The sequence below is a fragment of the Theropithecus gelada genome, chromosome 10 (assembly GCF_003255815.1).
Source record: "Theropithecus gelada isolate Dixy chromosome 10, Tgel_1.0, whole genome shotgun sequence".
Lineage (NCBI taxonomy): Eukaryota > Metazoa > Chordata > Mammalia > Primates > Cercopithecidae > Theropithecus > Theropithecus gelada.
In genome coordinates this window covers 41531606-41559096 of record NC_037678.1, presented here as the reverse complement: position 1 = coordinate 41559096, position 27491 = coordinate 41531606, and the positions used below count along the sequence as shown (strand labels likewise).

The following is a 27491-nucleotide window of genomic DNA, read 5'->3' as shown; positions in this document are numbered from 1 at the left end:
ATGAGTGGGGAGTGGGCCAACACCCACACTTGCCTGTGCCCCTACTGGGTGCTCAAGGCGGTCTCGTGGGTGGGGCCAGTCAGAGCCCCCAGGCTGTCTCAGCAGCTTCCAGCAGCCTCATCCTCCCAACTCTATGAGCCAGACAAAGCTCATCATGGTCTGTATGTCCTTGGAGGTGGAGAAGTTTGGGGGGCCTGGCTCTAGAACACAGGAACCAACTGGCTGTTCTCAGGCACCACATGAATGTGATGATTAGGGCGGCAATGGCTGCCCTTGCTGTGCGCGGCCTGAGGCCTCCGCACTGCACCCTGGGCATGCGTGACCCTATATGAGACTCTCTGCAGCCCTTCGAGGTGAGGACAGCAACCGTTCCCATCCATGGGGCAGGAATCTGACGCCAAGAAGGCCCCTTTGTCCAGGATAACACAGGTAGGCAGGGCCCAGTGATCAGGATTTGAAGTTTCACGCCCAGCCACAGCCCAGGCCTCTCAGCTACACTGCAGAGCTGCCTTTAACCAACAGCCGTCCGTGATCCACCACAAAGTGCAAGAAAACAGCTTCTCCTGAATCTTTCCGAGGAAGAAACAAGTGCCCCAGAGCCTGCTCCCCGCCTGTGGTTTACACTCTCAGAAGCCAGGGGAAGAGATGGCTAAACCCCCCACTGAGTGGCTGGAGTCTTATGGGCTCAGCCGTGCCTCTCACTTTGGCAGTTGTGCACAGTTAAGCGTTTTCAGAGCTGGGGAAGGCAAGAGGGGCTGCCTTCCCTCAGGGCTCCTTTCCTGCCAACTCACCTCTGGGCCGAAGCCCATCTGCAGGAACAGACCCTGGCCCCACAGGAAGAAAGAGAGACGCTGCGCTCCTCCGGGCACTCGGTGGACCTGCCTGACAGCCGCCCTGCCAGAGTAACAGGGGTTCCTAGAGGGACAAGCAGCTTCACGGCTCAGCACACGGATTACTCCTCAGGGGCGCACACCAAGCCGCTTCTCCAGGGAGAGAAGGCTCACAGTAGAACCACTAGCTTCCACTGCAGGGGAACTTGGAGACGACGGTCCAGGCTTTCACTCTGCAGGGGAGGACAGCAAGCCCTGAGGGACCACGCTGGACACAAAGACGCCAGTGGCAGCAAGCTGGTGCCACATCGATGGGGGGGCCAAACGTGACCTGGAGTTGAACGACACTCCAGGAAGCTCAGCAGGCCGGGAGCCAGGACCTCACACACTGGAAGGGGGGTTCCCAGTGCCCAGAGCTGTCTGCCCCCACATCAGCCCCTGAGCCGACTGTCTTCGCTTTCCTGGGGAGTTGATCTTATTCTCCACCTGCCAGGAGGACAGCCCCCTACAGCCCAGGTCTGCATTCTTTTCTGACCACGAGAGGTGGTGTGTGGCCACCTTTACACCTCTGATTCAAAAACCCGGCAGGTGCCTCTCAATGATGCCACTTGCAGCCAGCGGCAGCACCAGGGCTGAGTGTCCTGGGAGGGCCTCAGGCAGTGGCCCGGTGTTTCTCACAGGCTAAAATGTGCTGGCCGCCGAGAGAGAATGACAGGAATGTAGTGGCCAGCCCTGAAGGCTGGCTCCCCCAAGTCCACTCTGGGAAGCACGGAGGTGACTAAAGAGAGCTGGGAAAAGATCTGGGTTGCAGAAACCCCTGAATAGTTCGTGAGGAACTAAGGAGCCTGCCCTCTCTTGCCATCTTGAAAAAGAAAGAAAATGAAGGGATGAAGACAAGTTCAGCAGACACACAGACAGCTCCTCTCATTTACCCACAGGCGCTCTGGAAGGAGGGGTGATGAGGCATGGCTCCTACCCCAGGGGACTTAGCATTAGTTGAGAACACAAAAAATAACAATAAAAAAATAAACTGGGTTCATCAATGAGGCCGTCTTAAATATCACATTTTTAAAATTCAGAAGAGATTAGCCTTGGGGTCAGAAAGACCAAAATTTGGCCTCCTGCGGACTATGGGAGCTTCAGATGAACGGTTTTATCTCATAAGCCTTCATGTTGTTATCTGTACAATGGGATTAATGACTCTAATAGAACTGTCTGGTGAGACACAAGCCCATCTTTCCCGCCAGAGAGAAAGTTTAAGAAGTTAAGGGCGTTATTGATCATGGGATAAGGGGACGCATAGGCAGATGGGGTTGGGTGTCTTCTGTTTTTTCCCCAAAGTCCCTGCCTTGGAGGGCAGAGTACTGTAGGACACATGTCCTAAGAAAGAACTGAATTCCCACCCCACTCCTATCAGGAAAGGCTTCCCAGGATTGCAGGAAGGAGGAGAGGCAGAGGGAGGTGACGCGTGCGAGCACCAGCATGACTGTAAATTTTCTACTAGCCATACTAAAACCGCGGAAGAAATAGGCAAACTTAATTTTAGTAATGTATTTTATTTAATTCACTATATGCAAAATACTATCACTTTGATTACAACATGTAACCAATATAAAAATATAAATGAGATGTTGAACATACTTTTGTTACACCAAGACTTCAAAATCTGACGTGTTTCACACTCATCACGTCTCAATTTAGACAAGACTATGTCAAGTGTTCAAAGTTCCCCGGTGGCCAGTGGCCATCGTGCTGGATGGCTGGAGTGTGCTGCGGAGGTGTGTCTTACACAGGAGCCTTCACCTCCTGGGCATTCGCCTCATGGAGCCCACAGTGTCAGGACTTGAGACTCTGTTTCCTCTGTGATTTCAGCTTGGGGTGATGTGGGAAGTCCCCAGTGCCCTTGTTCTGCGCAGCAAAAGTCATCTAAAGTGGTTTAAAACTTTCTGTAAAACATTTAAAGTTTTTAACATATCTGCAGTGAACTTTAATGCGATTCCATAAAAATTGAACAGACCTCAGAACGAGCTGGAAGAGTCAGTGGATGACCTTGGTGATTTTAATTAAATCCAAAGTGAAGAGTCAAGAATTTGAGAGCTCTATGCGGCCAGCGACTCAAAAAGGGTCAAGAACATTCGCAACAGGACCAGGTGAACAAATGGACCCCTTCCTGCCCAGCTGATTCTAGGATTGATTTGAACCAGTTCATCCAGGTGTGTGGTCAAAGAAGTAATATTTCAGGTGTGATTCCGTAATTAAGTTCCTTCCAGAAGGGCAGAACATACATCTGCACAAACCCCACTCCATCTGTTTCTCACCTTAGGGGACCTACCTTGTTTGTGATGGCAGATCTCACACAAGTCATGATAATTAGTCTTTTTTTTTTTTTTTTTTTGAGATGGAGTCTCGCTCTGTCACCATGTCACCAGGCTGGAGTGCCTTGGTGTGATCTCGGCCCACTGCAACCTCCAACTCCCAGGTTCAAGCGATTCTCCTGCCTCAGCCTCCTAAGTAGCTGGGACTACAGGCACGTGCAACCACACCCAGCTGATCTTTGTATTTTTAGTAGAGATGGGGTTTCACCGTGTTGGCCAGGATGGTTTCGATCTCTCAACCTCGTGATCTGCCTGCCTCGGCCTCCCAAAGTGCTGGGATTACAGGTGTGAGCCACCAGGCTGGCTGATAATTATTCTTTTAAGCACCTGTGTTTCTTGTGGGATGGTAGTTCAGAGAAGCTAGAGGTACGTGTGCATTGGTGGGGTGGGAGCAGAAGGATGCCTAATTTGGGGACTGGCTAGTGAAATTGTCAGTCAAATTTGTGAATGACTTAAATTACAGATCCCAGCCTGAGTTCTAAAAGGCTGCAAACTGCTTCACCTACTCCTGGTAATAAGTCAGTCATTGGCGTCAGTCAGAATAGCAAAGTCTAAGCCAAAGGCAGCTCCAGCTCCAGCTACCCAGACACCTCCTTGGCCCAGGCAGGGATGCTCCCTGAGTTCTCTGAATCTCCTTGTCGCTACTTCTTCCCAGGCCTCTTGGCCACTTATGCTGAGCACTGTGCGTTATAATTATGTGTGTTCTTGTATCATCTCCCCTGCTAGATTTGAAGGTGTTTAAATAGGGGGTTTGGCTCATTACTGTTCTATCTCCCAGAAGTTCCCACAGATGAGCAAAAGAGAAAGTCAAAAGCAGGTGTTGAGAGACTTAATCAAGGCATTTGACTTCCTCTGGCTCCTGTCATGGCTTTGTAGCCTCAAAAATCTCTGCAGTCTGGGCCAGGCCATCTTCCTCTTTCTCCCTCCTTTTCTCTGCTTTTTTGGCTTTGCAAATGCCACAATGGGAAATCTCAATTAACTGCTAGGCTCGGGGAAGATGACCTAGTTAACTAAATGAATGAATGAATGATTAAAGTTAACCAAAGAGTAATCAGCAAACATTTTTCTGATGCCTATGAAAATCCTCATTATTGAACATATTTTTAAATGCAGAAGTGTCCATCTGTCTTAGCGACAGTAATACAATGAGCATAAGCAACTTCTCGATGACTAAGGACTGTTGTGTGGTCATGATTTCTCATTACAGGGGCTTCTCCAGGCTGTCCACTGCACTCTCAGCCGTCAGTGCTCACCTCCCGCAAACTTCTTCTCATAAGGGATTGCACAGCTTCCAGGTACATCCAATCCTAACTGCAAATCAGCAGCTCCCTTGCCCATTGTCATCCAAAACTCTATGAGAATGTGCGCTAGAACGTGCCAAATTATAGGCTGAAAAAGTTCTAGGGAACATATTTTGTAAAAGCCGCAAAAGAGGTTGGCACATACTGTCAACCCAAACCTGTCCCCACCCCTTCCTCTTCACTTAGAGAACACACATGTATTTTATTCAAGCACCAAGTGGCCATGTGATTTAGAGGAGGTGGGGACAATCAGCGCTGATTAGAAAAGCCAGTGTGCTCAGCAGTGACCAGCGTAGTTCTAAAATGATTGGCATTGACAACACGAACTGGAACGTGAAGGGCAGTCCCCAGGGACTCCTGGAGATTTTTCTGTACCATAAAGGGAGGCGCAACACTCTTCTTTCTTTCTGCCTTGGGGCAAAGTTGTCTACGGATAAGACGCTCCGTGCAATAGCAGCCACTTTGTGACCATGAGGGTGAGATCTGAGAAGCAAAGCCAGGAGGACGACAGAGAAGAAAGGTGAGAGAGCTTTGTTCTCACACACATAACTGATCACTAGATCTGCCAGCCTGGAATCTCCAGAATTTTCCATTTTGATTTGGGTTGTTAAGTGAGGGTTTCTGGGACTTACAGCTGAAATCGTAACAATGCACGGAACTCTTACCTCCTTCTGCCCTCCAAGTAGATGGCAGTGGAAAATAAAGAGAAAAACACAGTCCAGTTAATTTTGTATTCTTCGTGGTCTGGTTCTAATGAATCATAATTGTATTTATATCTTTAACTTTTTGTTGTTGTTTTCTAGGGACATTTTGCAGCCATGGCTCCCAAGCTGTAGGAAGTCAGCCACATTGCCAGGGGAGTCTGTCTGAGTGCACCTCTGCTTTAGTCTGTTTTCCTCACCCCAGAAGCTCTACACCAAAGGCTTCCTCTTAACCCTCACACCTGGATCCTGTACAAATGTGTCTGTCTGCTCTACCTTTAGCCGAGATGGTAACTCCTCAGCAGCTGTAAACTTCTGAACACTCTCATAGTCAACAAAACAACAGAGCAGGAAGGCTACAGCCCAGCATACCAGGAGGCTCATGCCAGGGCTCAGAGATCTGTACTGGTCACTCTGCTTCCAAGGCTCGGAGGTCTGTACGGGCCACTCTGCTTCCAGGAGGCTCATGCCGAGGCTCCGAGGTCTGTACTGGTCACTCTGCTTAAATGCAATAAGTTGAGGCACAACCAGTCATAAGAAACATTCTTTCCCTTTGTCCTCTAGTTTTTAACTTTTGAAAATTTACATGCGGTACAATTCACTTCTTTGGTTTACAATTCAGTGAGTTTTTCCACATGCACAGCTTCCTGCATCCACCCCCACAGTCTGCGTGCAGAAGTGTTCCAACTCTCCTGTGCTCTCCCCACCTCAATCTGCAGCAGCCGTGGATTTATTCTGTGTTCCTACCGTTGGGCTTTTTCAAGAATGTCACACCAATGGGCTGATGTAGTAGGGCAGCCCTTTGTGGCTGCATTCTCTCATGTACCGTAATGCACTTAGAATTCAATTCGTGGTGGCGTGTGTATCAACACAATCCTCTCTCTTGCTGAGTAGTATTCCATCCTGTGAATCTGCCACGGTCTGCTTATCCAGTCACTCACTGAAGCATAACGGGGCGTTTGTGATTATGAAGAGGACTGTGTTCTACAGTGGGCAGGCCTATGCTAATGAACCAAGTCGGAGGAAGCTGAGAGGCCAAAGAGGCTGACAAACCCAGTTTCTCAGAAAGAAACCTTTACTAGGGGCTCATGAACACAAGTCACATCTGTGTTTCGGGTGGCGTTGAGAAGAGATGGTGGATCCCTGCGCCGTGACCTCCCGGACACAGGGCTTATAGACCATAGGAAAGGAATGCAGTGGATACCTGGAGTTGACCCCTTGGGGAAAGGCAAGAATGTCATGTGAATCTGCCTAAGGGCAAGATTAATGGTCAAGATTGTTTTGACCCAAAGGCAGGATTTAAGGTAAGTGCATGCTCCTCCACAAGGAACAGTTGATGAAATAGAAACCTTGGAGGCATTCCCGGGACTGGGGTGAATCACAAGCTAACACGCAGATCTGCATTCGAGAGGGAGCTGCGCTGCCTCCACATACTGCTTTAAACACTCGTGGACAATTCTATGTGAACATCAGTTTTATTTCTTTAGGGTAATACCAAGGAGTCAGAGTGCTGGGGGATAAAGTAACTGTATGTATAATTTTTTACAAAACTGCCAAGTGGCTTTCCAGAGAAGCCAGACTCTTTTGCATTCTCAGCTGCAATAAATAAGCATCCTCGTTGCCACATCCTCACCAACACTTGGTATTGTGGATATATCTATCTATCTATATATATATAGCTGTTGTTGTTGTTGTTGTTGTTTCAGACAGTGTGTCACTCTGCTGCCTGGGCTGGAGAGCAATGGCACGATCTTGGCTCACTGCAACCTCCACCTCCCGGGTTCCCACCATTCTCCTGCCTCAGCCTCCCAAGTAGCTGGATTACAGGCACCCGCCACCATGCCTGGCTAAATTTTTGGATTTTCAGTAGAGACGAGGTTTCACTGTGTTAGCTAGGATGGTCTTGATCTCCTGACCTCGTGATCCACCCACCTCAGCCCCACAAAGTGCTGGGATTACAGGTGTGAGCCACAGTGCCCAGCCGATATTTTTAATTTTGTCCATTCTATTAGATGCTAATGGCATCTCATCATGTTTTTTTTATTTAAATGGTTTTTGGGTACAGGTGGTTTTTGGTTACATGAATTAAGTGCTTTAATGGTGACTTCTGAGATTTTGGTGCACCTGTCACCTGAGCAGTGTACAGTGGACCCAATATGCAGTCTTTTATCCTTCACTCCCCTCCCAACCTTCCTCCCTAGTCCCCAAGGTCCATTATTTCATTCTTATGCCTTTGCATCTTCATAGCTTAGCTCCCACTTAGGAGTGAGAACATATGATATTTGGTTTCCCATTCCTGAGTTAATTCACTCAGAATAATGGCCCCCAGCTCCATCCAACTTGCTGCAAAGGCCATTATTACCTTCTGTTTCATGGCTGAGTAGTACCCATAGTGTATATATTGGTGTGTATATACCACATTTTCTTTATCCACTTATTGATTGATGGACACTTAGGTTGGTTCCCTATGTTTGCAATTGTGAATTGTGCTGCTATAAACATGCATGTGCAGGTGTCTTTTTCACAGAATGACTTATTTTCCCACGGGTAGATACCCAGTAGTGGGATTGCTGGATCAAATGGTGGATCTACATTTAGTTCTTTAAGGAATCTCCTCACTGTTTTCCATAGTGGTTGAACTGGTTTGCATTCCCACCAGCAGATTGCCATCCCCCTACTGCTCATGATATTGTGTGTCCTGTTGCTTGCTGTTTTGTATATCTTCTGTAGCTCTTCTTCGGTAAAGCGTCTGTTCAGATGTGTCCTCCTGAGACACTGACCTTCTCATCCTCTTGCACCCTTCCTGACTCCACCTGCAATTAAAATCCCTGGTGATGTGGAATCCCTTACCCTAGAGTTTAGCCAAGCCCCTATGCAGGATTTCTATAACTTTACCGTTCATTTTTTCTATGGCTGGGCACTGGAGATGACATGTAGATCCCAATGGTAAAATCCAGTTCAGTAAAAAGGATCCCTTGAATGTATCTGGAAATTTCTCCAGTGCCAGGGTGAGTACTGCAACTAGAAGGACACCCCGGGACCACTAGGAGAGGACAAGGTCACCGATGAGACCGATAAGACTGCCAGCAGCAAATATTCCCAAACTGAGGGCGAAGGTTTCATGGGCAGGCTCACTCCCTGACCACAAGCCCAGTGCTGGTCATGCAGTCGGGACTGAAGTTGTCATGGCGATGGGAAGACTACCCTGGGCAGTCATTGTGAAAAGCCTTCTGTGGGAGGAGGCTGTGGTTTTTGTTTTCTTAACCTGCATATGCTTGTGCCAAATTGCTTTGGCTTTGGGAAAGCTTACAGTTTGCATGATGGGGGCGGGGGAAGCAATTTTTTAAAAATACTAAAACTGATTACATCTGCTTATTCATTTTAGGAAAGTGGATGAATTAATTTCAGCTGTGGATTTTTTCAATTTAGGAAAAATTGTAAATGAACCTTTTCGCTATGAAAGGTAAAGGTCCATCGACATTCTCCATGGGAGAGGTTAACACAGAGTGAAATTGCTCTGCCTAAAAAAGTAATGCAAAGGTTCAGGTACCAGTGGTCTCCTGAAAGAAATGGGGCAGGCGTCCTGGGGCTCCAGCAGAGAAGACTAGAGGCAGGGCTTGCTAGAGAGACTGAAGACCAGTCCCCCAGCAACACAGTGGAGGGGCCTGGAGGAAGGGTGCAGGGCCAGGGAAGCATCCTGGGGCAGAGGTAGATGTCCAAGAGATGGGATTGACAGTGACTCGTGGTGCTCCACGCCCCAGGCTGCAGTTGCCCAGTGTTAACCACAAACCACCATTCCACAGCCTGTGCTCCCACCTGCACAAGAGTCACAGGTTCCAGGGATCAGGATGTGGACATCTTTGGGAGCCGCCATTCTGCCCACCACACCTAATAATATGAATGTCTTGGAAAACGGTGGAAACACGATGTGCCTAACTGACAGCGGGATTCCTGGGGAAGGATGGACTAGTTTGTCAAAAGGCTAATTCCAGACCTAGAATCTTATAGCCCAGGGAGAAAACGATGTGTTTCTCCGGATCTAGCCAGACCCCGAGCCCATGAGGCTGCAGTCTCTTCACAGGACTCCCAGGGCGCCATGCCCCCAAGGCCTCGTGGGGCAATGGTGGGATTGAGCTGAGCAGAAGAGTCCCCAGTGACAGGGTGGCCACGGCAGGAGAAAAGATGAGAGGGGGACCCAGGAGCGAGCAGAGATGGAGACCAGACGCGACTGCTGGCCAGCCAGGAATTCTCAGCATTCTGAGGGTTCAGGAATTCTCAGAAACGCTGGCCAGTCCCACATCTGTGTGACACAGGCCTGAGCTACAGTTTCCCGGGCATTAAAGAAAGGGAGGCTGCAGAGGGCAGGCAGACGAGGCCATCACCATGGACATGGGCACCATAATAACCAAACTGCCTAAGAGCCTTGAACCAGCCCCGGCTTTGCCTCTCCACACCTCGAGGTCCCTCTGGGATATGCTAGCTTTGTCCAAACTGGCTGTCTTTTGTGAGTGGAGCAGTACTCTTCATAATTACACACACACCCGGCCAATTCCAAGGAGATTCTCCTGCTGAGAAGCAGCAGGGCCTTTGTGCCAATCACTAAATACGTTCCTGACAGGCCTTCCCGGAATCATGCATGCCTTTGGGAACCCGTAATACCCTGGGCAGCTTGTTACACAGGGAACCAAGCAAGAGAGATTCAGCCCCTGCCCTGCCTCACACACCCAGAGGTGGCAGTGCCAGGAGGCTGGCCCAAGAGGCCTGGCTCCGACCACGGTTCTTCTCATCCCACCAGGCTGACCATGGCCGGGACAGCAGAGGGGGCTCTGAATTCCCTATGCACGCCATGCTTCCAGGTGAGTGGAAGGAGACCGTGTCCATCTGCAGCCATCGCCGCCCGGCAGATGCCCCGCGTGATTGATGGCACGAGCCAGCACAGTCTCAGTGTGCATCGCTGTAGGAAACGTAATTGATGAGAGAATTGTCAGAAAGGATTCTGGGTGTGTTGCGGGGGTGTATGTTAAAGGTAAATCGAAAGGGAAAGAAGCATTGCTTTGAAATAAAATGCTCTCCCATTATAATTTGTAATATTTCCCCGAGAAATAATCTTCCTAATTTTTTTAACTGAGACTTTAGAAATCAATCTCAGTCAGGTAACAAGGCAGTTCTCAGCAAATAAGATGCATAAAGAGTACACATTTCTAATATCCAAAGACAAGAATGCAATTTGAAATCTCCCGGGAGGGCAGGCCCCGAGCCACAGTGCATTCCAGTCAGGCCCCGAGCCACAGGGCATTCCAGTTTTGGGAAAGCAGACGTGCTCACACGGGACTCGAACATGCACCAGCGGGTTGATAGGATGAAGGATGCTGGGGGCTGGGGGGTGGGGAGGAGCAGGACGCTGGGGGCTGAGGGCTGGGGGTGGGGAGGAGCAGGGACCGGGAGGCGGCAGAGCCACCCTGGCAGCTGAGACCCAAAGGCAAAGACACTGCCCTGAGCAGCCATGGCCTCAGACCCACTGTCTGGTTATTTCACAGGCCAGGCTGCAAGACTCAGCCCAACGCTGCTGGGGAGACAGCTATCGGCAATGGTTCTTTGTCACTTTCAATAGGATTGACTAGAGCCTGGTCGTGTGTCCAGAGCACAGGGAGGTGGCAGTGAGTCACGAGGAAGTGAGAGGGGCTGTGGTTCAGGTGGCCCTTCTGCCTGGAAGAGAGACCATGCAACACAGCTCAGCACATGGAATGGGCATGGTAGGAGCTCCCTGCACCCAAACCCTGAGCCGCGGGCGCGCCAAAGTCTCCATGATCTGACGCAAAGTCCAACCCTGGGAAGACCCTTCAGGTCTGGTTTCTTCAGGTTTCCTGCTGCCTACTGCAGGGCGGGCCCCTCAGAACCCCACAAGGTCTCCTGCAGCTCCCACATGTGCTGCACAGGCCACCCCAGTCTCCTGGAGTCTGCTCAGGTGTGTGCAGGGTGGGTCGCCCGTTTGCCCCCAGTTCTCCTGCCACTCACATCTGTGCTGTTCCTGGACATCCGGCACCCAGGCACCCGGAGGCATGAACGCTCTTCTGAGGCCCGGGTCCTGGGACCCAGGTTTGTTCCCCTCACATGCCCTGAGGCTCACTCCTGCCCCATCCCTGTCCCTTTAGAGGGGCCTTCTGGTCACCCCCTTCCAAGGACACATGGCCTCCCTCCCTAAGACCCTTACCGAAGAGACAGCCTGCACCACTGGCCTCAGAGGCGGAAACGCTGTCTGGCGTGCACTGTCAGGATCCAGTTTTACCCACGGGGAGTGGAAAAGTCCTCGTGCAGCAGAGCCAGGAGCAGAGGCTTCATGGCCGCCCCAGACCCCACACCCTAATGCCTGCTGGCTCCTGATGTCCGAGCAGCCTGCAGCGGCTGTAACAAATGACCACACACAGCACAGCTAATTCTCTAACAGCTCTGAGGTCAGGACTCCCACATGGGTCTCCCTGGACTCGAGTCAGGCCTTCTGCAGGGTTGGCTCCCTCATGGGGCTCTAGGGGAGGGTCCATCGTCCTGCGCTGCTGCCTAGAGGCTGCTGCATTCCAGGACCCCTTCTTCCATCCTCAAAGCCAGTAAGAGCGAGTTGAGTCTCTCCAACAGAATCACCGTAAAGACTCCTGTGATTACAGTAGGCCCAACCAAGCAACCCAGCACAGTCTCCACATTTCAAGATCCTCAACCCCGCTACGCACAGCCCCTTTTGCCAGGGAAGGTGGCACATTCACAGGCTGCAGGGATCAGGATGTGGGCATCTTTGGGAGCCATTATTCTGCCGGCACACCTAATAACACGAATGTCTTAGAAAATGGCAGAAACACAGTGTGCCTAACGGACAGCGGGATTCCTGGGGAAGAATGGTCATATGTTGTCAAAAGGTTCATTCCAGACCAATAATCCTACCGCCCAGGGAGACAACGATACGTTTCCCTGGATCCCACCTGACCCGCAGCTCATGAGGCTGCAGTCTCTTCACAGGACTCCCAGGATCCTGCGCCCTCAAGGCCTCATGGGGCAATCGCAGGATTGTGCTGAGCCGGGCCCTGACAATAGTCTCCACTGCATCTCAGACCCCCAGGCCTTCCCTGAAATATCATGGCCAACTCTCCATCATCATACAGGAAAATCCTGCCCCGAGGTGACCATGGACAGCCTCCTAAGTCTTTCCTGCTCAGCTCAGAGCTTGGTAGGCTGGCTGGGCCAGGAATCATTTAGCCACCAGTGAAAAGATCACCTAACACCAGCTGGCTGAAGTTTTTAAAAAGTGTGCAGGTGGGGACTGTGGGCTGTCACTGGGGAGTTCCAAGGACAAACCTGGGCATCTCAGTTACGGCTTGATCTCTGGGCTCAAAAGATATACCCACGCTTTCTACCTCCTCACAAGTGGACTTCATTCTCAGGCCTACCTGGTGACCTGGACCAGGCTCACATGCCCCAGGTAAACCCCAATTAAGAAACACAGCACCAACACGTGTGACTCTCTTTCCGCGATGCAAGCAAAACTCTAATCATGCCTCGTTGGCTCAGATGTGGTCACATGATCACTGCTGTCCAGTTACAACATCTGGAGCCGGATGCTCTGATCACCTGTCCCCACTCACCTGCTCATTCCTGGAATAATACCCTGGCATTAGCTCCATAAGAAGCACATGGGCTGAGCGGGAGATGGTAGCTCTCCAAGGAAAACTATTCCTACAAGAAGATTGGAGGTAAAGGGAGACAAAACCCCAGAATACTTCCTCCCCCTAATTTCTAATCTCTAGTTAAATAGTCTGCAGCCAGCTGCCGGGGGATGGTGGCTCACGCCTGTAATCCCAGCACTTTGAGAGGCCAAGGCAGGCAGATCACCTGAGGTCAGAAGTTCGAGACCAGCCTGGCCAACATGGTGAGACCCCATCTCTACTAAAAAATACAAAAATTAGCCAGGCATGGCGGTGGGCGCCTGTAATCCCAGCTACTTGTGAAACTGAGGCAGATGAATTGCTTGAACCCAGGAGACGGAGGTTGCAATGAGCCGACATGGTGCCACTGCACTCCAGCCTGGGCAATGGAGTGAGACTCCGTCTCAAAAAAAAAAAAAAAAAAAAAAGTATTCTGCAGCCAGCAGCCTGAATGCCAAGTGTGGCAGTCGCACATGGGTGAAACATGGTGGCACTGCCCCAAGGAATCCCTGAAGCCTTTTTCAGCCCTGGGTTGGAGTCAGGGTCAGCACAGAGTGACTTCATCTCACAGGAGACACAGTGTCAGGGCGTCAACCAGGGCCCAACTTCTCCAGTGGGGTTTGCTCAGGGTGAGGAAAGGCAAGGTCTGTGCATGACACGTGCTGGCCTTTGCCTCCCACTAGCAATCTTGTCTGCACCAAAATGCTCCTTCCTAATCTAGTGGTTGATCCAGAGAAGCAAATGTGTAGATCTTGGTAAAACGCTGATTTCACATGCACATAGTAATGGGGCATTTTGAGAGTGTAGCTAATCCATGAATATTAAAAATAAAATATGTTAGATCAATGAAGTATTTGTGTGTGGCAGAATAGTCCTGGGTTCAGCCCAACCAACTCTCATGGCTTAATTACTGTCATCAGATTGGTTTCCAGAAGAATAAGGGTATTTTGACATGCATCGATCTGGCATTGTGGTCACAGGCATTCAGAGATGAGTAGCCGCCTGTCGCCTTTCTAGTCTGTATTGGGAACACATCAGAATCATTGATGTGAAACCACCTCATATTGATAAGCTGGTGAACTAAAAATGACCGTGATGGCATGATTGATCATTGCATATTAACCAAGGTTATTAGAACAGGGAAATATGAGGCTTTCACTGCCTCCTCACAGCGCTCAATTTAACAATCCATCTTCATTTCCCTCGTGTTTCTTCTTCTTCTGGGCCTGTTTTTTTTTTTCTTATCCTCAATTAATTACAGTCAGTTAGATGATGAACACAATGACTTTCATGGTGTACCTGAAGAGACCTGCTCTTGGGGAGACTGTCTCAATGCAAAAATGTAGCAGGTTAGTTCTGGAAGATTTAGTTTCTGCTGGCAGGAACCTGGGAGCTTGGAAGAAGGAGCCAAGGGCCATCACAAGCATGTCCCCGAGGCATTCAAACTGGAGACAGACAGCCCTGCCCTGGCTCACTCTGCGATGCTGGTTTCTGAGCACACGTGTCCTTTGTGTCCTGAACTGGACAACAGGGAAGGGAGCGGGGCTGGGTCCCACTTGGTTTTAGCAAGGAAGGTCATATAGTAGGTTTCCTGTTTCTAACATTTCTCTCAGTTTGTGGGATGGAGTTTTCCGGTCCCTGGAGGAAGGACAAGAAGTCAAACTCAAAACTGCTAAGTAAGTGGAGGGTGAGAGGGGCCGGAGTTCCATGGCATCGGTGGCCCCAAATTATTTGGACTTGGTCTGTGTTTTCCTGATTATGTTTCCTCTAATGTAGCTCCATCCTATATTCTAGGAATATTCCCTTGAAACAAAATAAGGAAACACACTGAAGCCTCACATCAGATTCATTGTTTCTTTCAGTACAGTTTTATTGGACCTCTACTGTCTGCACAGAGCTGCAGGAGGGGCTGTGGACACGGGGAGGGACCCAAGGGACCTATTCCCCAGACAGAGCAGCGGATATGGGAACAGGCCCTGGAAGAAGACTCTCTGACCTTGAATCTGAGTCGGTCATTTCGCAGCTCAGATACGGTTTGACTGTGTCCCCACCCAAATCTCATCTTGAATTGTAGCTTGCATAATCACCATGTATCATCAGAGGCACCAGGTGGGAGGTAATAAAGTCATGGGGATGGGTTTTTCTCATGCTGTTCTCATGATAGTGGATAAGTCTCATGAGATCTGATAGTCTTATAAACGGGAGTTCCCCTGCACATGCTCTCTCTTGCCTGCAGCCATGGAAGACATGCCTTTGCCCCTCCTTTGCCTTCCACCGTGATTGTGAGACCTCCCCAGCCATGTGGAACTGTGGGTCCATTAAACCTCTTTTTCTTTACAAATTACCCAGTCTCGGGTATTTCTTCATAGCAATATGAAAATGGACTGATACAGCCCCCGAGCCTCAGTTTCCTTCTCTGTAAAGTGGAGGTAGGGATAGTGCATGTTGTTACTGTTGTGCAGATTTAATGAGATCATCTTGCGTATGAAAAGCCCAGTATAGCACCTTACCCCTGGTGCCTGCTCAATAAACATCGTCTGTGAATGTTAATTAGGGAAAACTAACCCTATCCCAATGACAACAGTGCAAAGCAGAAAGGGGTTAGAGTCACAAACAGAGCACTGGTAATGGATCTACTGTTCCCAAAGTGTGACCGGCAACAGCTGCACCACCAGGGAATGTGTTAGAAGTGCAAATTCTCAGGCCCCACCTGGACTTGCTGACTCAGAAGCTCTGGTTGGGGGGTGGGAGGTCAGCTCTGTGTTCACTGCCCTGTGGGATTTTCTGATACTGGCTCAAGCCTGGCAGCCACCGTGATCATCTCCTGCAGCTGGAGACTAGAAGGAGAGAGTGCCCACTGCTGGGCGACCTGGCAAGATTCCCTGAAAGAGGTTGCAAGAATGAGAGGGGGCTTGGCAGTTCAGAGAGTGAGAGAAATAAATATGTAACCATTAGGTTTGTCTCTGAGTTTCCAATGTTTTCACATCGAAGTGGTTGGCTGTCAGGACTTTCCCTGAGCCCTTCTCATCCCACCAGGCTGTGTAATGGTCCTGAGCACTGTGAGGTCCTCTGGGGCAGCCACATTTGTCTGTCTTTCCTATAGTGCTGGGAACTCCTGGGGGCCAGGGTCAGAGACTGTAGCAGCTCTGTGACAAATTAGCTGAATTTAGCAGCCAGGGCAACACAAATGTATTATCTTAACAGTTCTGTAGGTCAGAAGTCAGACATGGGTCTCCCTGGGTCCAAATCAATGTGTCTTCAGGGCAGCCTTATTTCTGGAAGCTCAAGGGGAGAACTCATTTACTTGCCTTTTGCAGCTTCCAGAGCCCTCCTTCCTCCACCTTCAACGCCAGCACTGCACCTCTCTCTCAGTGCTGTTCCCCACAGTTTCATCCCCCTGACCCCCTCTGACCCTGCCTCTCTTCTGCCTCCTGCCTATGAGAACCATGGAGATCATGGTGGGCCCACCTGGGTAACCGAGTATAACCTCCATCTCTAGGTCAGCTGCTTAGCAAGCTTAATTCCATCTGCAGCCTGAATTCTCCTTTGTCATGTAAGGCAGCACACTCAATCCACCAGTTTCAGTGATTAGGACACGGACACCTTTGAGGTGCATCATTCTGTTCACACAGGGCCCATGTTCCTCTCCATCTGTTAGCCTGGTGCCCCAACAGTGTAGGGTGGTGACTAACAGTGAGCATTTGTGAATCAGATCCATCTGAGTTCAGTTTGTGGTCCCCTGCTTTTCCTTGTGTGGCCTTAGGCAAGTTTCTACACTTCTCAGAGACTCTGTGGTCTCATCTGCAAACCAACAATGACAGTAGCACCTACAGCACAGGGATATTATGCCAAACTTGCAATGCCCTCGTCACTGTGTTATTGTGACCATTGGAAGGAAAATTAGAGCTTGCCTACTCTGACCCCACCTTCTATGCCCACCATCTCTCTGCCACCTCTGGCAGACGGTGCAGTGGGGCAGACTGTCTCCTGGCCAGCAGTTTTTCCCCACCCTCTGGCCACACTGCCCATGCTGCTTGAGAAGACAGCTTGGTGACATGCTAAGCCACCTGGAGTGGCTGGAACTGACCACACACTGAGTCCCAGGATGGGCCATGATGGACTGGAGCCAATCAGTGGATCCCAGACCTCTGACCCAAAACTTGTGTCCTGGATGGGATGCTGTCCACCCAGCCATGGAAGCACAGGTCTGGAGACCACGCACCATGTCTCCAGAGCCATCCTGGCTAACACGGTGAAACCCCATCTCTACTAAAAACACAGAAAACTAGTTGGGTGTGGTGGCAGGCACCTGTAGTCCCAGCTACTCAGGAGGCTGAGGCAGGAGAATGGCCTAAACCCAGGAGGCAGAGTTTGCAGTGAGCTGAGATCACACCATTGTACTCTGGCCTGGGCGACAGAGCGAGACTCCATCTCAAAAACAAACAAACAAACAAAAAAAAAAAACAAAAACAGAAAACGAAACTGTGAAGTCCCCAGTAACACTGGCTGGCACATAAACCCACTCTGGATGTGGCCAGATGCAGCCGATTCTAGAGACATGTTGTGTCTGTTGATGTCTGATTGCATCTTAATGTGAAGCGATGGTTCACACTGACGGGATATCTGAGTGGGAAGGCAGCCTGGTCCAGAGGGCTCTGCACTTGTGATTTTACATGACATACACTTGCTACTGACGGCTCTTGACGCCATTGGGAGCCACCAGCAGGAACAGATACGCAGTTATGCAACCACATCCTTTTTGTCCAGTGCTCCTGGCCAGCCTCAGACAGTGACGCAGCCCTGAGTTGACAGAGTGGATGGCCAGCAAGGTGTTGGCTTGGATATCTCAAAGCAAGGTTGATATGGTTAGGTTTTGTGTCCCCACCCAAAGTCCATCTTGAGTTATAGTCCCCACAATACCCACCTGTCGAGGGCAGGACCTAGTGGGAGGCAATTGGGTCATGGAGGCAGCTTCCCTATGCTGTTCTCATGTTCGTGAGTGAGTTTTCAAGAGATGTGATGGTTTTACAAGGGGCTCTCTCCCCTTCACTCATACACACTTCTCTTGCCTGCTGCCATGTAAGACATGCCTCTTCCCCTTCCGCCAAGATTGTAAGTTTCCTGAGGCATCCCCAATGCTGTGGTCCCTTTGCCATATCTCCCACCGCTCTCAACTTTGCACTGGACTTCCAACAAGGAAGAGAGATGGCCTTATCCCCATTTCACAGATAAGGAAACTGAGCATCAAGGCATGTGCAACCAGCAGGCGGCAAATACCAGTCTTTTCTTTATAAATGACCCAGTCTTGGCTATGTCTTTGTAGCAGTGTGAAAATGGACTAATACAAAAGCCATCTCACCAGCCCTTGCTTGCATGGGCCATTGATTTGGACTTGCCATCAGGGCCCAGCGACCCTGGCCGGGCATCCCTTGGACCACTCCTCACACTGCCCAGGCTGACAGGGGATGACCCTTGAAAGGCCCGGCTCCCTCTCCACACAGCTGCTAGGCTTATGAGCTCTGACAGGTGCAGGCCTCCAAGAGCCTCCATTTGACCCTTGATAATGAGAGGGGAAGAAGAGCCATCTCTCAGCCCACGGTCGGAAGGAAGTGGGCTTCATACTCATTTGCATATAGCTCCTCTCAACCTGGCCCCTTCCTTTTTCAAGTAGCAAGGAAAAAGGCTGAGAGAACCAGGGGAGGGAGGCTCTTAGTAGGTCTTTAAAAGTGGCACACCAACAAGGCACAAGTATACATATGTAACAAACCTGCACGGTATGCACATGTACCCTACAACTTACAGTATAATAATAATAAATAAATTAAAAAAAAAAAAAAGAAAGAGATTGAAGAGTTAGATTTTTAATTAGAGCATTTTCCTCTTTGAATGAAATAAACTTAGAGTAACACACACACACACAAAAAGTGGCTATTTTGTTTCATTTATCTGAAAAGTCACACCATGCATGGTGAAGGGGGAAGAAGGAGAAGAGGAGGAGAAGGAGGACTCGTGGAGGATGGCTGGCACCTGGGAAAGCAGATCCCCTCAACCTCTGGCTCCGTGAGTGACACAAACGTCTGTTCTGGGACATCCTGCAGGAGGTGACTCTCCCTGACTCGAGCTGAGCCTGCTCACCACAGTGTCTGGTGTGCATGATATTTCTCTTATTTGCTAGGTTCAAAGCTTTGTGCCCACAGTTTCTTTGCTGGTTCTTTCACACGTCTGCCCAGGGCCCAGGCCTGCCATGTCTGGAGTGCTTCCTGACCCCCACATGCCTGTCACCTCCTTCAGTTCTCTGCTCACTCATTACCTCCCCATGGAGCTCTTTCCCCAGCCCCGCTGCCTGGCCCCATCCAGACTTCCTCACCCATAGCGAGCTCTGCCTGCACTGGCTCCTTGTATAGACTGGCTCCTCTTCTGGGTGGCCGGAGCAGTCTGGTTCAAGGTATAAGACCCTCCTCTGCTCTGTAACTGCTGTGGTTGAGAGGCCTAACTCGAACCCCAGGTACAAACTGGAGTCACAACCGGGACATTCAGCCACACACATGAGTTTCCCAGGACAGGGCTATACGCGGCACAGCAACCCGTGTGTAGAAGTCTCCTGGAGCTTCCGTAACCAATGACCACAATGGGGAAATATATTCCCTCCCCGTTCTGGAGGCTCAAAGTCTGAAATCAAGGTATCAGCAGGGCCATCCTCCCCATAGAGGCTCTGCGGGAGGACCCTTCCTGGCCTCTTCTAGCACTGGTGGCTCTTGGTGTTCCTTGGCTTGGACATATCACTCCAAAGTCTGCCTTCATTTCACATGTTTTTTTCCTCTTCTTTCCCTGTCTCTGCTCTGTGTGCCTATTTTTATTTTGTATTCTTTTGAGACAGGGTTCTGCTCTGTCACCCAGGCTGGAGTGCAATCCAGCTCATTGCAGCCTCAAACTCCCAGGTGCAATCATGGCTCACTGCAGCCTCAAACTCCCAGGCTCAGGTGATCCTCCTACCTCAGCCTCCCAAGCAGCTGGGACTACAGACGCATGCCACCATGCCCAGCTAATTTTTTTTTCTTTTAAAGATGGGGTCTCGCTATGTTGCCCCAGCTAATCTCAAGCTCTAGCACTTAAGAAATCCTCCTGCCTTAGCCTTCCAACATGCTGGGATTACAGGTGGGAGCCACCATGCCCTGTCTATTTAAGGATACTCGTCATTGGATTTAGGGTCCACCTGGAGGATCCAGGAAGATCTCATATCAAGATCCTTAACTTAATCACCTCTGCAAAAACTCTTTTTCCAAACAAGGTCACATTTATAAGTTCTTGGTGTTAGCACACATATCTTTCTGAGGATCACCACATACTTACAAATAATAAAATTGTGCACATTGTATAAACACTGATGGCATGCCAGTCAAAGTGTTACATACTTCACTTTTGTTTGCTCGTTTGATCTGATAGTCCCTTTGCTGTATCTCCCCCCGCTCCCAACAGGGAGTTGCACTGGACTTCCAACAAGGAAGAGAGGTGGCCTTATCCCCATTTCACAGATAGGAAACAGCATCAAGGAATGTACAACCAGCAGGTGGCAAATACCAGAACTCAGATGTGTGTCTTCCAGGCTTCCAAGGCTGTGCTCCCACATACCCTGCAGCAACTGCCTTGCAGATGAAGGAGCTGGGGATCAGAGGCTTGCCCCAGTCCCCATGACTAAGAAGTGATGAACACAGACCTGAAATTCCACTGCTTCCCATTCCATGCTCTTGCTGCTATAAGATGCCTCCTCCTCAGGGTCCAAAGAGGATAGAGCAGCCTCTGGTCAGATGGCACCATGTGCTGGGTTACAATGCAGAAAATCTTCCCTCCCTTCTTCCCGGGGCCACTTGCCTCATCCCACTGAAGTCTTGCCTCATCCCACTGAAGCAGGGCTTGGATAAGTAGCTTGTTCGGGCCAATGGAACATAAGCAGAGACAACATGCCAGTCCTGAGCCAAGCCTAGAGGGCATCTGGTGCTTCCTCATGGCCTGTTGTGTTCCTACTGTTACCACAAGAAACCATGCCCTGGGTAGCCACTAGTTCAAGGATAATGGGAAGCTCAAGGAGCAGAACTCAACTCAAATCATAGCCTGGAGCCTGGAACCTGGAGCCAGGAGCTGGGAGTCCGGAGTCCAGCCTAGCCCAGCCGTGGTGCCGGGCAACTCTCTTACTGGCTCGTAAGTGATAAATACCCGTTGTTTTCAGCCTCTGGGTTATGGAAAGATTTGTTATTCCAACATTGCTAACTGATACAGATAGGTCTAAACTTGGATGGTTAACAAATACGGAATATATCTTAAGAATAACAGATTATTCTCTGGTTCAGAAAAAAATGTACAACATAAAATCCAAAATAGAAGGCCCCATGCTAACTAAAACCAATACGCAAGCTAGCTCCTTACAATTTAAAAGGGAATTGGAATTTGAGATGGGACAGGGGTTTTTCATTTGAGGTGTTTTGAATGGAAGCATCAAGATCTCCACAAATGTACTTCTCACTTTTTAAAGGCTTTTGTTTATACCTAACACTAAACTGATGCTAGATTGAAACATCAATTGACAACCTGATATGGTCAATGAAGAATGTTCAACTTACATGGAAATCCATGTACAAACATGGGCCTTCTATTCAGTCAGTCCCAATTGAAAATTTTCATCTCAAAATTCACTCTAATATGTGGATTGTGTTTATTTATGGGTGACAGCTAATTTGCTTTCTTCCTGTAATAAAATAATTAAAATATTTTGCTCTCTGAGTTGTATTTTTTCAGGGTAATCCTTTCATTAAAAGTCATTTAATATCCTTCTGTTCTGTTATCTGCTACATTTCAACTTTTGTGTTTTCTCTGCTTTCCTTGTCTTCTGTCATATTTCCCCTTTTTGTTCTTTTGTTATGATGGCTTATTTTCTGCCCTAAAACAAGCTTTGAACTTAAAAACCTGAAAAGCATTTTATTTGGAATAAAAGAATCCGCAGTGTCACACATTTGTCAGCTAATATGTTCCTTCCTATGCTTTGTTTTAATTTTTCAGAGTGATTGTTTATGAACGAAGCCTTTGGTTTCTCGGAGGCTGGTTTGGTCTTTCTACCCATTCTTCACAGAAAACGATAATCCTCCTGATAGCATAATCATCACCGTAGCAACCGAAGGCGATGTCACCAACAGGATTATGACTTAAGAGCCCAGATTTGCATCTCACACCCGCTACTTACGCGCCAGGCGCCTCTGTGGATGCCACTCCACAGCCTCGTGTGTTAAGAGGCACACAAGAGCTGCCTGATTGGCTCCCAAGCTCAGAACCAGGAGCCAGGGAAATCATAGCGAAATCTGAACCTGATGTGGCCCCGTCAGCATCACGCGCACACTCAGAGCAAAATGACCTGCTCTTCAATGTAGTTTGGTTTAGTTTAGTTCAGTTGTCCTGCCCACCGGCTCCTGACCCTCCCGCCACTGAGGGGTGGTATTTGAAAGCACAGGTGAGTGCTTCATAGGTACCAGGTGCATGATCTAATTCTGGGTTCCTCAATCTTTTAACAGCTTGAGAAGAACAAATCAAAGGACTGATGCTCGCCTGGGTTTGGATTCCTCCTTTAGCCTTTGGCAAGTTACTTAACTGAGTAAATCCTCAATTTCCACCATGACAAAGGAAAGATGGTGTGCGACTATTATGTTTTTATTCCGGATTGAACTACTCAGTATATTCACAAGACCACTGAAGGCAGCACAGGGAAGTTCGTGTGGGTTGGTGCTGTGCTCATCAAGTCCACAGACACCTTAGGGGTTGTCAGGATATTATTGGGTCTTCTAGGTATCCCAGTGGTTTGGTTGGTGATTGCTCACCCATTTCACAGATGGCAAAACTGAGGCTTAACGGAGTTTCCTGTGATGCTCCAGATCACAGAGCTAAAAGGAGTAGAGTGATGGCTCAGACGTGGGCCTCCCAGCTCAAGTTCTGTGCTCTGGACAGAAAGTCAGGGTGACCCTGAAGGACGGGGCAGCTGTGCAGGGACAGGATAGGCCCATCCTGGAAGGCTCATTGGCTGAGGGAAAGAGGATACAAGGGAAATAATTCCCTTTCATCCATCCATCCCCGCTATTGTTCCTAAACTTCCCTTCCATCCCCAACTTCTTTCCTTTCTTCTCCTTGGGACAGCAACGGCACAGAGAGTGGGCCGCCATCTCTTACTGCCCACTCAACCATTGCCGGGGACTGATTCTTTCAGCTCTACATAGAATTCAAGAACTATATTTGGATCTGCTTCACAACAGTAATCCCCACAGCCTTAAAACATGCAAAATAAAAATAAATTAATCATCCATCAGCATTTTACAGTACATTTATAATTTTTTATTTAAATGTTTAATATCATAAAACAAGCTTGGCTCATGGAGAAAACTTGATTTCATGAGAAGAAATTGCTCTCTTTTAAGTGAAAGTAAATACTCTTTAGGGCATCCCCAGAGAGGAAATGAAGATGCAGGAAGGTGGTCCCAAGTTGGCCAAATCTGGCAATTATTCTCTCAAAGGCAGCAATGTGTCACAGCAAAATGCGACAATTCCCTCAGTAACCGGTGGGACTGATTTATGAGCAAAAGCAAAGACATTGTTCCCCAAACAACCTTTGAGTTACTAACTACCTGAGAGGGAAGACCATAGAAGGAGGGGGACCCAGGAGGCTCAGGGATGCAGACCAGCTCTGAGAAGGACCTGTCTGTCACCTTTCCTCAGGGTTCTGTTACTTTGAATGGCAGATCACCATCACCTTCAAGCCCTGGTCTTGTTCTCTGATTGGTCATTCTTAGATAGAGATAGGCTGCCCATTAAGACCCATTGTTCTGACTCTGAAATGAAGGAGAATAAAGCAATTAACATCTTGGCAGTGGGCAGAATTAATCATGCTTGGCCATTTTATTTAAGTTCTCCCCGCAAATGCAGCACCGAAAGGCACTTATTAGTTCACACAAAGAGGCATCTCTGAACAGCAAACATTCAATTATTCCGATGTTTACTGTTGAGAAAACTACAAAAGAAAATATGCATTCAACAGACACATTCTGAAAGGTCTTATAAAAATGAGGCTATTTTCACAGTTTCTAAGGCATATCCTATAATTTTGTTTTTTAATCATTGCAACCTACTGGATTCAATATTAGATTCTTATTTCTACCTCTCCAAACCCTCATCATAGTCTTCTGGCCATTCAGCAAAATACATTACATTGCAAAGCTGAACATAAGCATAGTCACCTTACATTCAGCTTTGCAATGTCTTACCTCCACTGTCACCAAATTAGGGAGCACCTCAGATCAGGTTAAGGACAAATGACATATGAGATTTGTAGACGGTCTTCCTCTCTCCCATGACCATAGTGGTCATGTGGTTACATTGATTACCTGATCAATGGCCTCCTCATATCCCCCTCCCACTGACTCTGGGCTCAGCCAGGTGACTTTCTATGGCCAATGGATGTTAACAAATGTGACCCGAGCCAAGTTCTGAAAAGATATTCACTCTCTTTGACCTCTGCCAACACCAAGAGAACATATTCAGGGTTGATTGACAGAAAAATAATCTAAAAGATATCTAGAGGAGATTGGACTGGCCTCCAGAACCACCCTGGACCAGCAGCCCCCAACCAACATGCAACTGACTGCAGCACAGCGAGCCACCCCAGTAGAGGCAGCTGAGCCTGGCTCAGATCAGCAGAACTGCCCAGCCAATCCAAAACTCAAGGAAAAATAGTGAATGGTACTTCTTTCAAGCCATTCAATGCTGGGATAATTTGTTATGTGGCACTATTGAGGCAATAGGTAGCTGATACAAACCTAACCCCAGTTGCCATTCATTAAGCACATGTTATGTGTCAGGGATGGTGCCTGACACTTTACAGACACAACTCTGATCTGCCCAATGATGCCACCATTCAGGTGTCATTATTCTCATTTATATAGATAAGGACACATGTCTTACACAGTAGAGTTTAGTAAGCATGTGAGAAGCTATGTTTGGACCCACAGCAGTCTCCTCTTCTCTCAAGTCACCTGGATCCTCAGTGACAGGCTGCCCTGAATCCCTGGCTCTGGTGCCTCCCTCTGAGCATAAACAGGTCATCCTGTGAATACCAACAACCTCATGTTGACCAGGAAGGACTAAGCCGTGCCTCTGAAGTGCTGGCACGTCACGTGGCCAGTCCTGGAAATGTTATACGGGCTTGAGCAAAGCCCACCTTGAATGTCTAAAAATAAACATGGGCCAGGAGTTCCTTTCTGCAGCCACTCATCAGCATTTTATCCTCCCAGCTCACCCACTCATCACACTGTGAAATGGGATTGCTCCAAACAAACCCATACAAGGCAGATGCCCAGCCCATCACGCATGCCCAATGATGGGGGAAGTGAAGGTCGCTCTCCCACAGCAGGCCTTCCCCCGAGATCACCCTCTTCTGGCATAAATAGAGTGTACATGTGGTGGACCAAACTCATCCAACTCTCGTTCTGAATGTCCTCCTGGCAGAAGCTGGCTACTCTTAGCTGAATTCTGCTTTGTTCCCTGCTAGGCACTGGCCTGGATGCCATGAAAGGGCCAGGAGCTTGCCAGTCCTCCTCACTGTATCTGCAACTTTTAAGCATGATAAGAAATACAACAAGTGTGTGTAGACGAATGAGTGGTCTAAATGTACATAGGAGGAGTTTTACGAGCAATGCATCACAACTCTAGCACACACTTATTTACATCTATTAGTGTTTCTTGGCTTTGATTGCACACTAGAATCATCTGAGCTGTTCTGAAAAACACAAATGCACAGCCCCCATCCTGGAGCAACAAAACATCCTGGGCTATTTGAAAGATTCCTGAGTAGAGCTGTTGCTTGAATTCTCTCTGGGTCAATCTGATGTGCAGCCAGGGTTGAAGGCTACCCTTCTCTCCTATTTCAATTTAAACACAGAATTTTAGCCAACTCCTTTCTAACCCTCATGATGTGATGTCATCTCTCCAGGGAGATTTTGCAGTGTTACCAGGAGAAGGCCCAGCAAAACTTGCGGCAAGAGGAAGTAAAAATCCTGCCCCTGCCCCCTCTATCCATGCCTGCAGGCGGCTGCACATACTTGTTTTCCCTGCAGCTGCTTGCACATGTAATGGCTTCCAGGATAACCAATGAGCTGGAATCAGGAAGATGTGGCTGGGGGAGGGGGCTTCTCATCTGTAAGCTGGGGAGACTTGTGGCGCCTTACATGGACTCAGCTTCTTACCAGTCCCCGAAGGCCCCGGGATTTTCAAATCTGAAGCACAAGGTGGAAACCCAGCAGCACAAGGTGGGAACCCTCCGGCCCCCTCCCTGTTGTCCTCCATGAGCTCCTGGGCCCGTTAGTCTCAGAGCAAAACCACAGCTGGTGGGACTTAGCGGATTTTGAGAACATGCTGATTATGAATATTGTCCCTTTCAGGCAAGTTAATGAAGCATCCAATTCATGCCAGCTTTTATCTGTCAGAGAAACACCAGCGAGCAAGGTAGAGACACCAAGCCAAACCCTGATGTGTAAGTATGAACTTCATGTTAATTAGGAAACGGGAGAATGTGTGGGTTTCTCTAATGCAGACTCACGATACGAAGTCAGCTGACTCAAATGCTCTCAACCTGAGCTTCGGGTCATTTGTGTTAGCTCTAAGGTCATCTGAGGCAGACACATTGAACCTGACCTTGAGAGTATCCTTGACCACTTGACCAAGAGGCCAGAGACTCTACAAGTGTGCTCAGGCCGGACAATTTCCTGTGCCTGGCAGGAAGACTCAAGATGCCAGTTTCTCCCCTAAACCATGTGAACTCATCAACATGCAGCCATTTTAAACTATAAAAACGGCAATTTCAACTGAAACAGTGGACCATTGCCTATTTTACTGGAAATTTCTCTCTTACAGTATGATGGAAAGAGGATTGGGTGTAAGAGACCTGGCTGCAAGGCTCACCTCCACTAAGTGACCATAGATATTTTGGACACTAATGTACCGTGAGTCACCTTATTCCTTTGGCCCACAGCTTCTTCATCTGGGAAAGGAAAACATTGGATTGTAAAGTAAGAATAACCCACATTTTTTTATCGTTTGCAATATGCTAGGCAATGTGCTAGTTACTTAATTATCAAAGAGACAATTAACATTGAAAAGTAGTTATTAACTAACTCTTCACCAACCCAGCAGGTGGAGACTGTCATTATTCCCATTTATTAGATTGGGTCATTGAGCTCAGGATGGTGCATGTGCTGCATCTGAAAGGCTGGGGTCTGGTGCTCACTTCTGGGCTGTTGATGACTGGGTTCAGATGCATCATTGTGCATCCCTTTCTTAGCAGAGGATTCCTTGCTGCTCTACTATGGACAATGTATTGCTTTACAGTCTTTTCACTGGAGACCACTCACCGGCAATGACATTTGTAGAAAGCAGTCTCTAAGCTGCAAAGCCCTGCCTGTCACCAGACCTATGTAGAGGGAATCTCACTTGCTTTATGATGTCCAGAGTGCTCCTCGTGTTGCCCTGTGGGTTTTGTTTTCCTGTTGTCCACTGGATATGGCCTACTGGC

The 27491-nt window shown here is 48.7% G+C and overlaps 1 protein-coding gene across 1 annotated transcript; it reads left to right on the top strand.

Moving 5' to 3' along the window:
• Positions 1–26779, top strand: LOC112632459. The gene is made up of 7 exons (XM_025398131.1): positions 1–69; positions 816–902; positions 10003–10063; positions 11481–11611; positions 22095–22391; positions 26038–26208; positions 26362–26779. The coding sequence occupies exons 1-7, from the start codon at positions 1–3 to the stop codon at positions 26368–26370; spliced, it is 825 nt and encodes a 274-aa protein (XP_025253916.1). The 3' UTR covers positions 26371–26779.
• Positions 26780–27491: the final 712 nt, after the last annotated feature.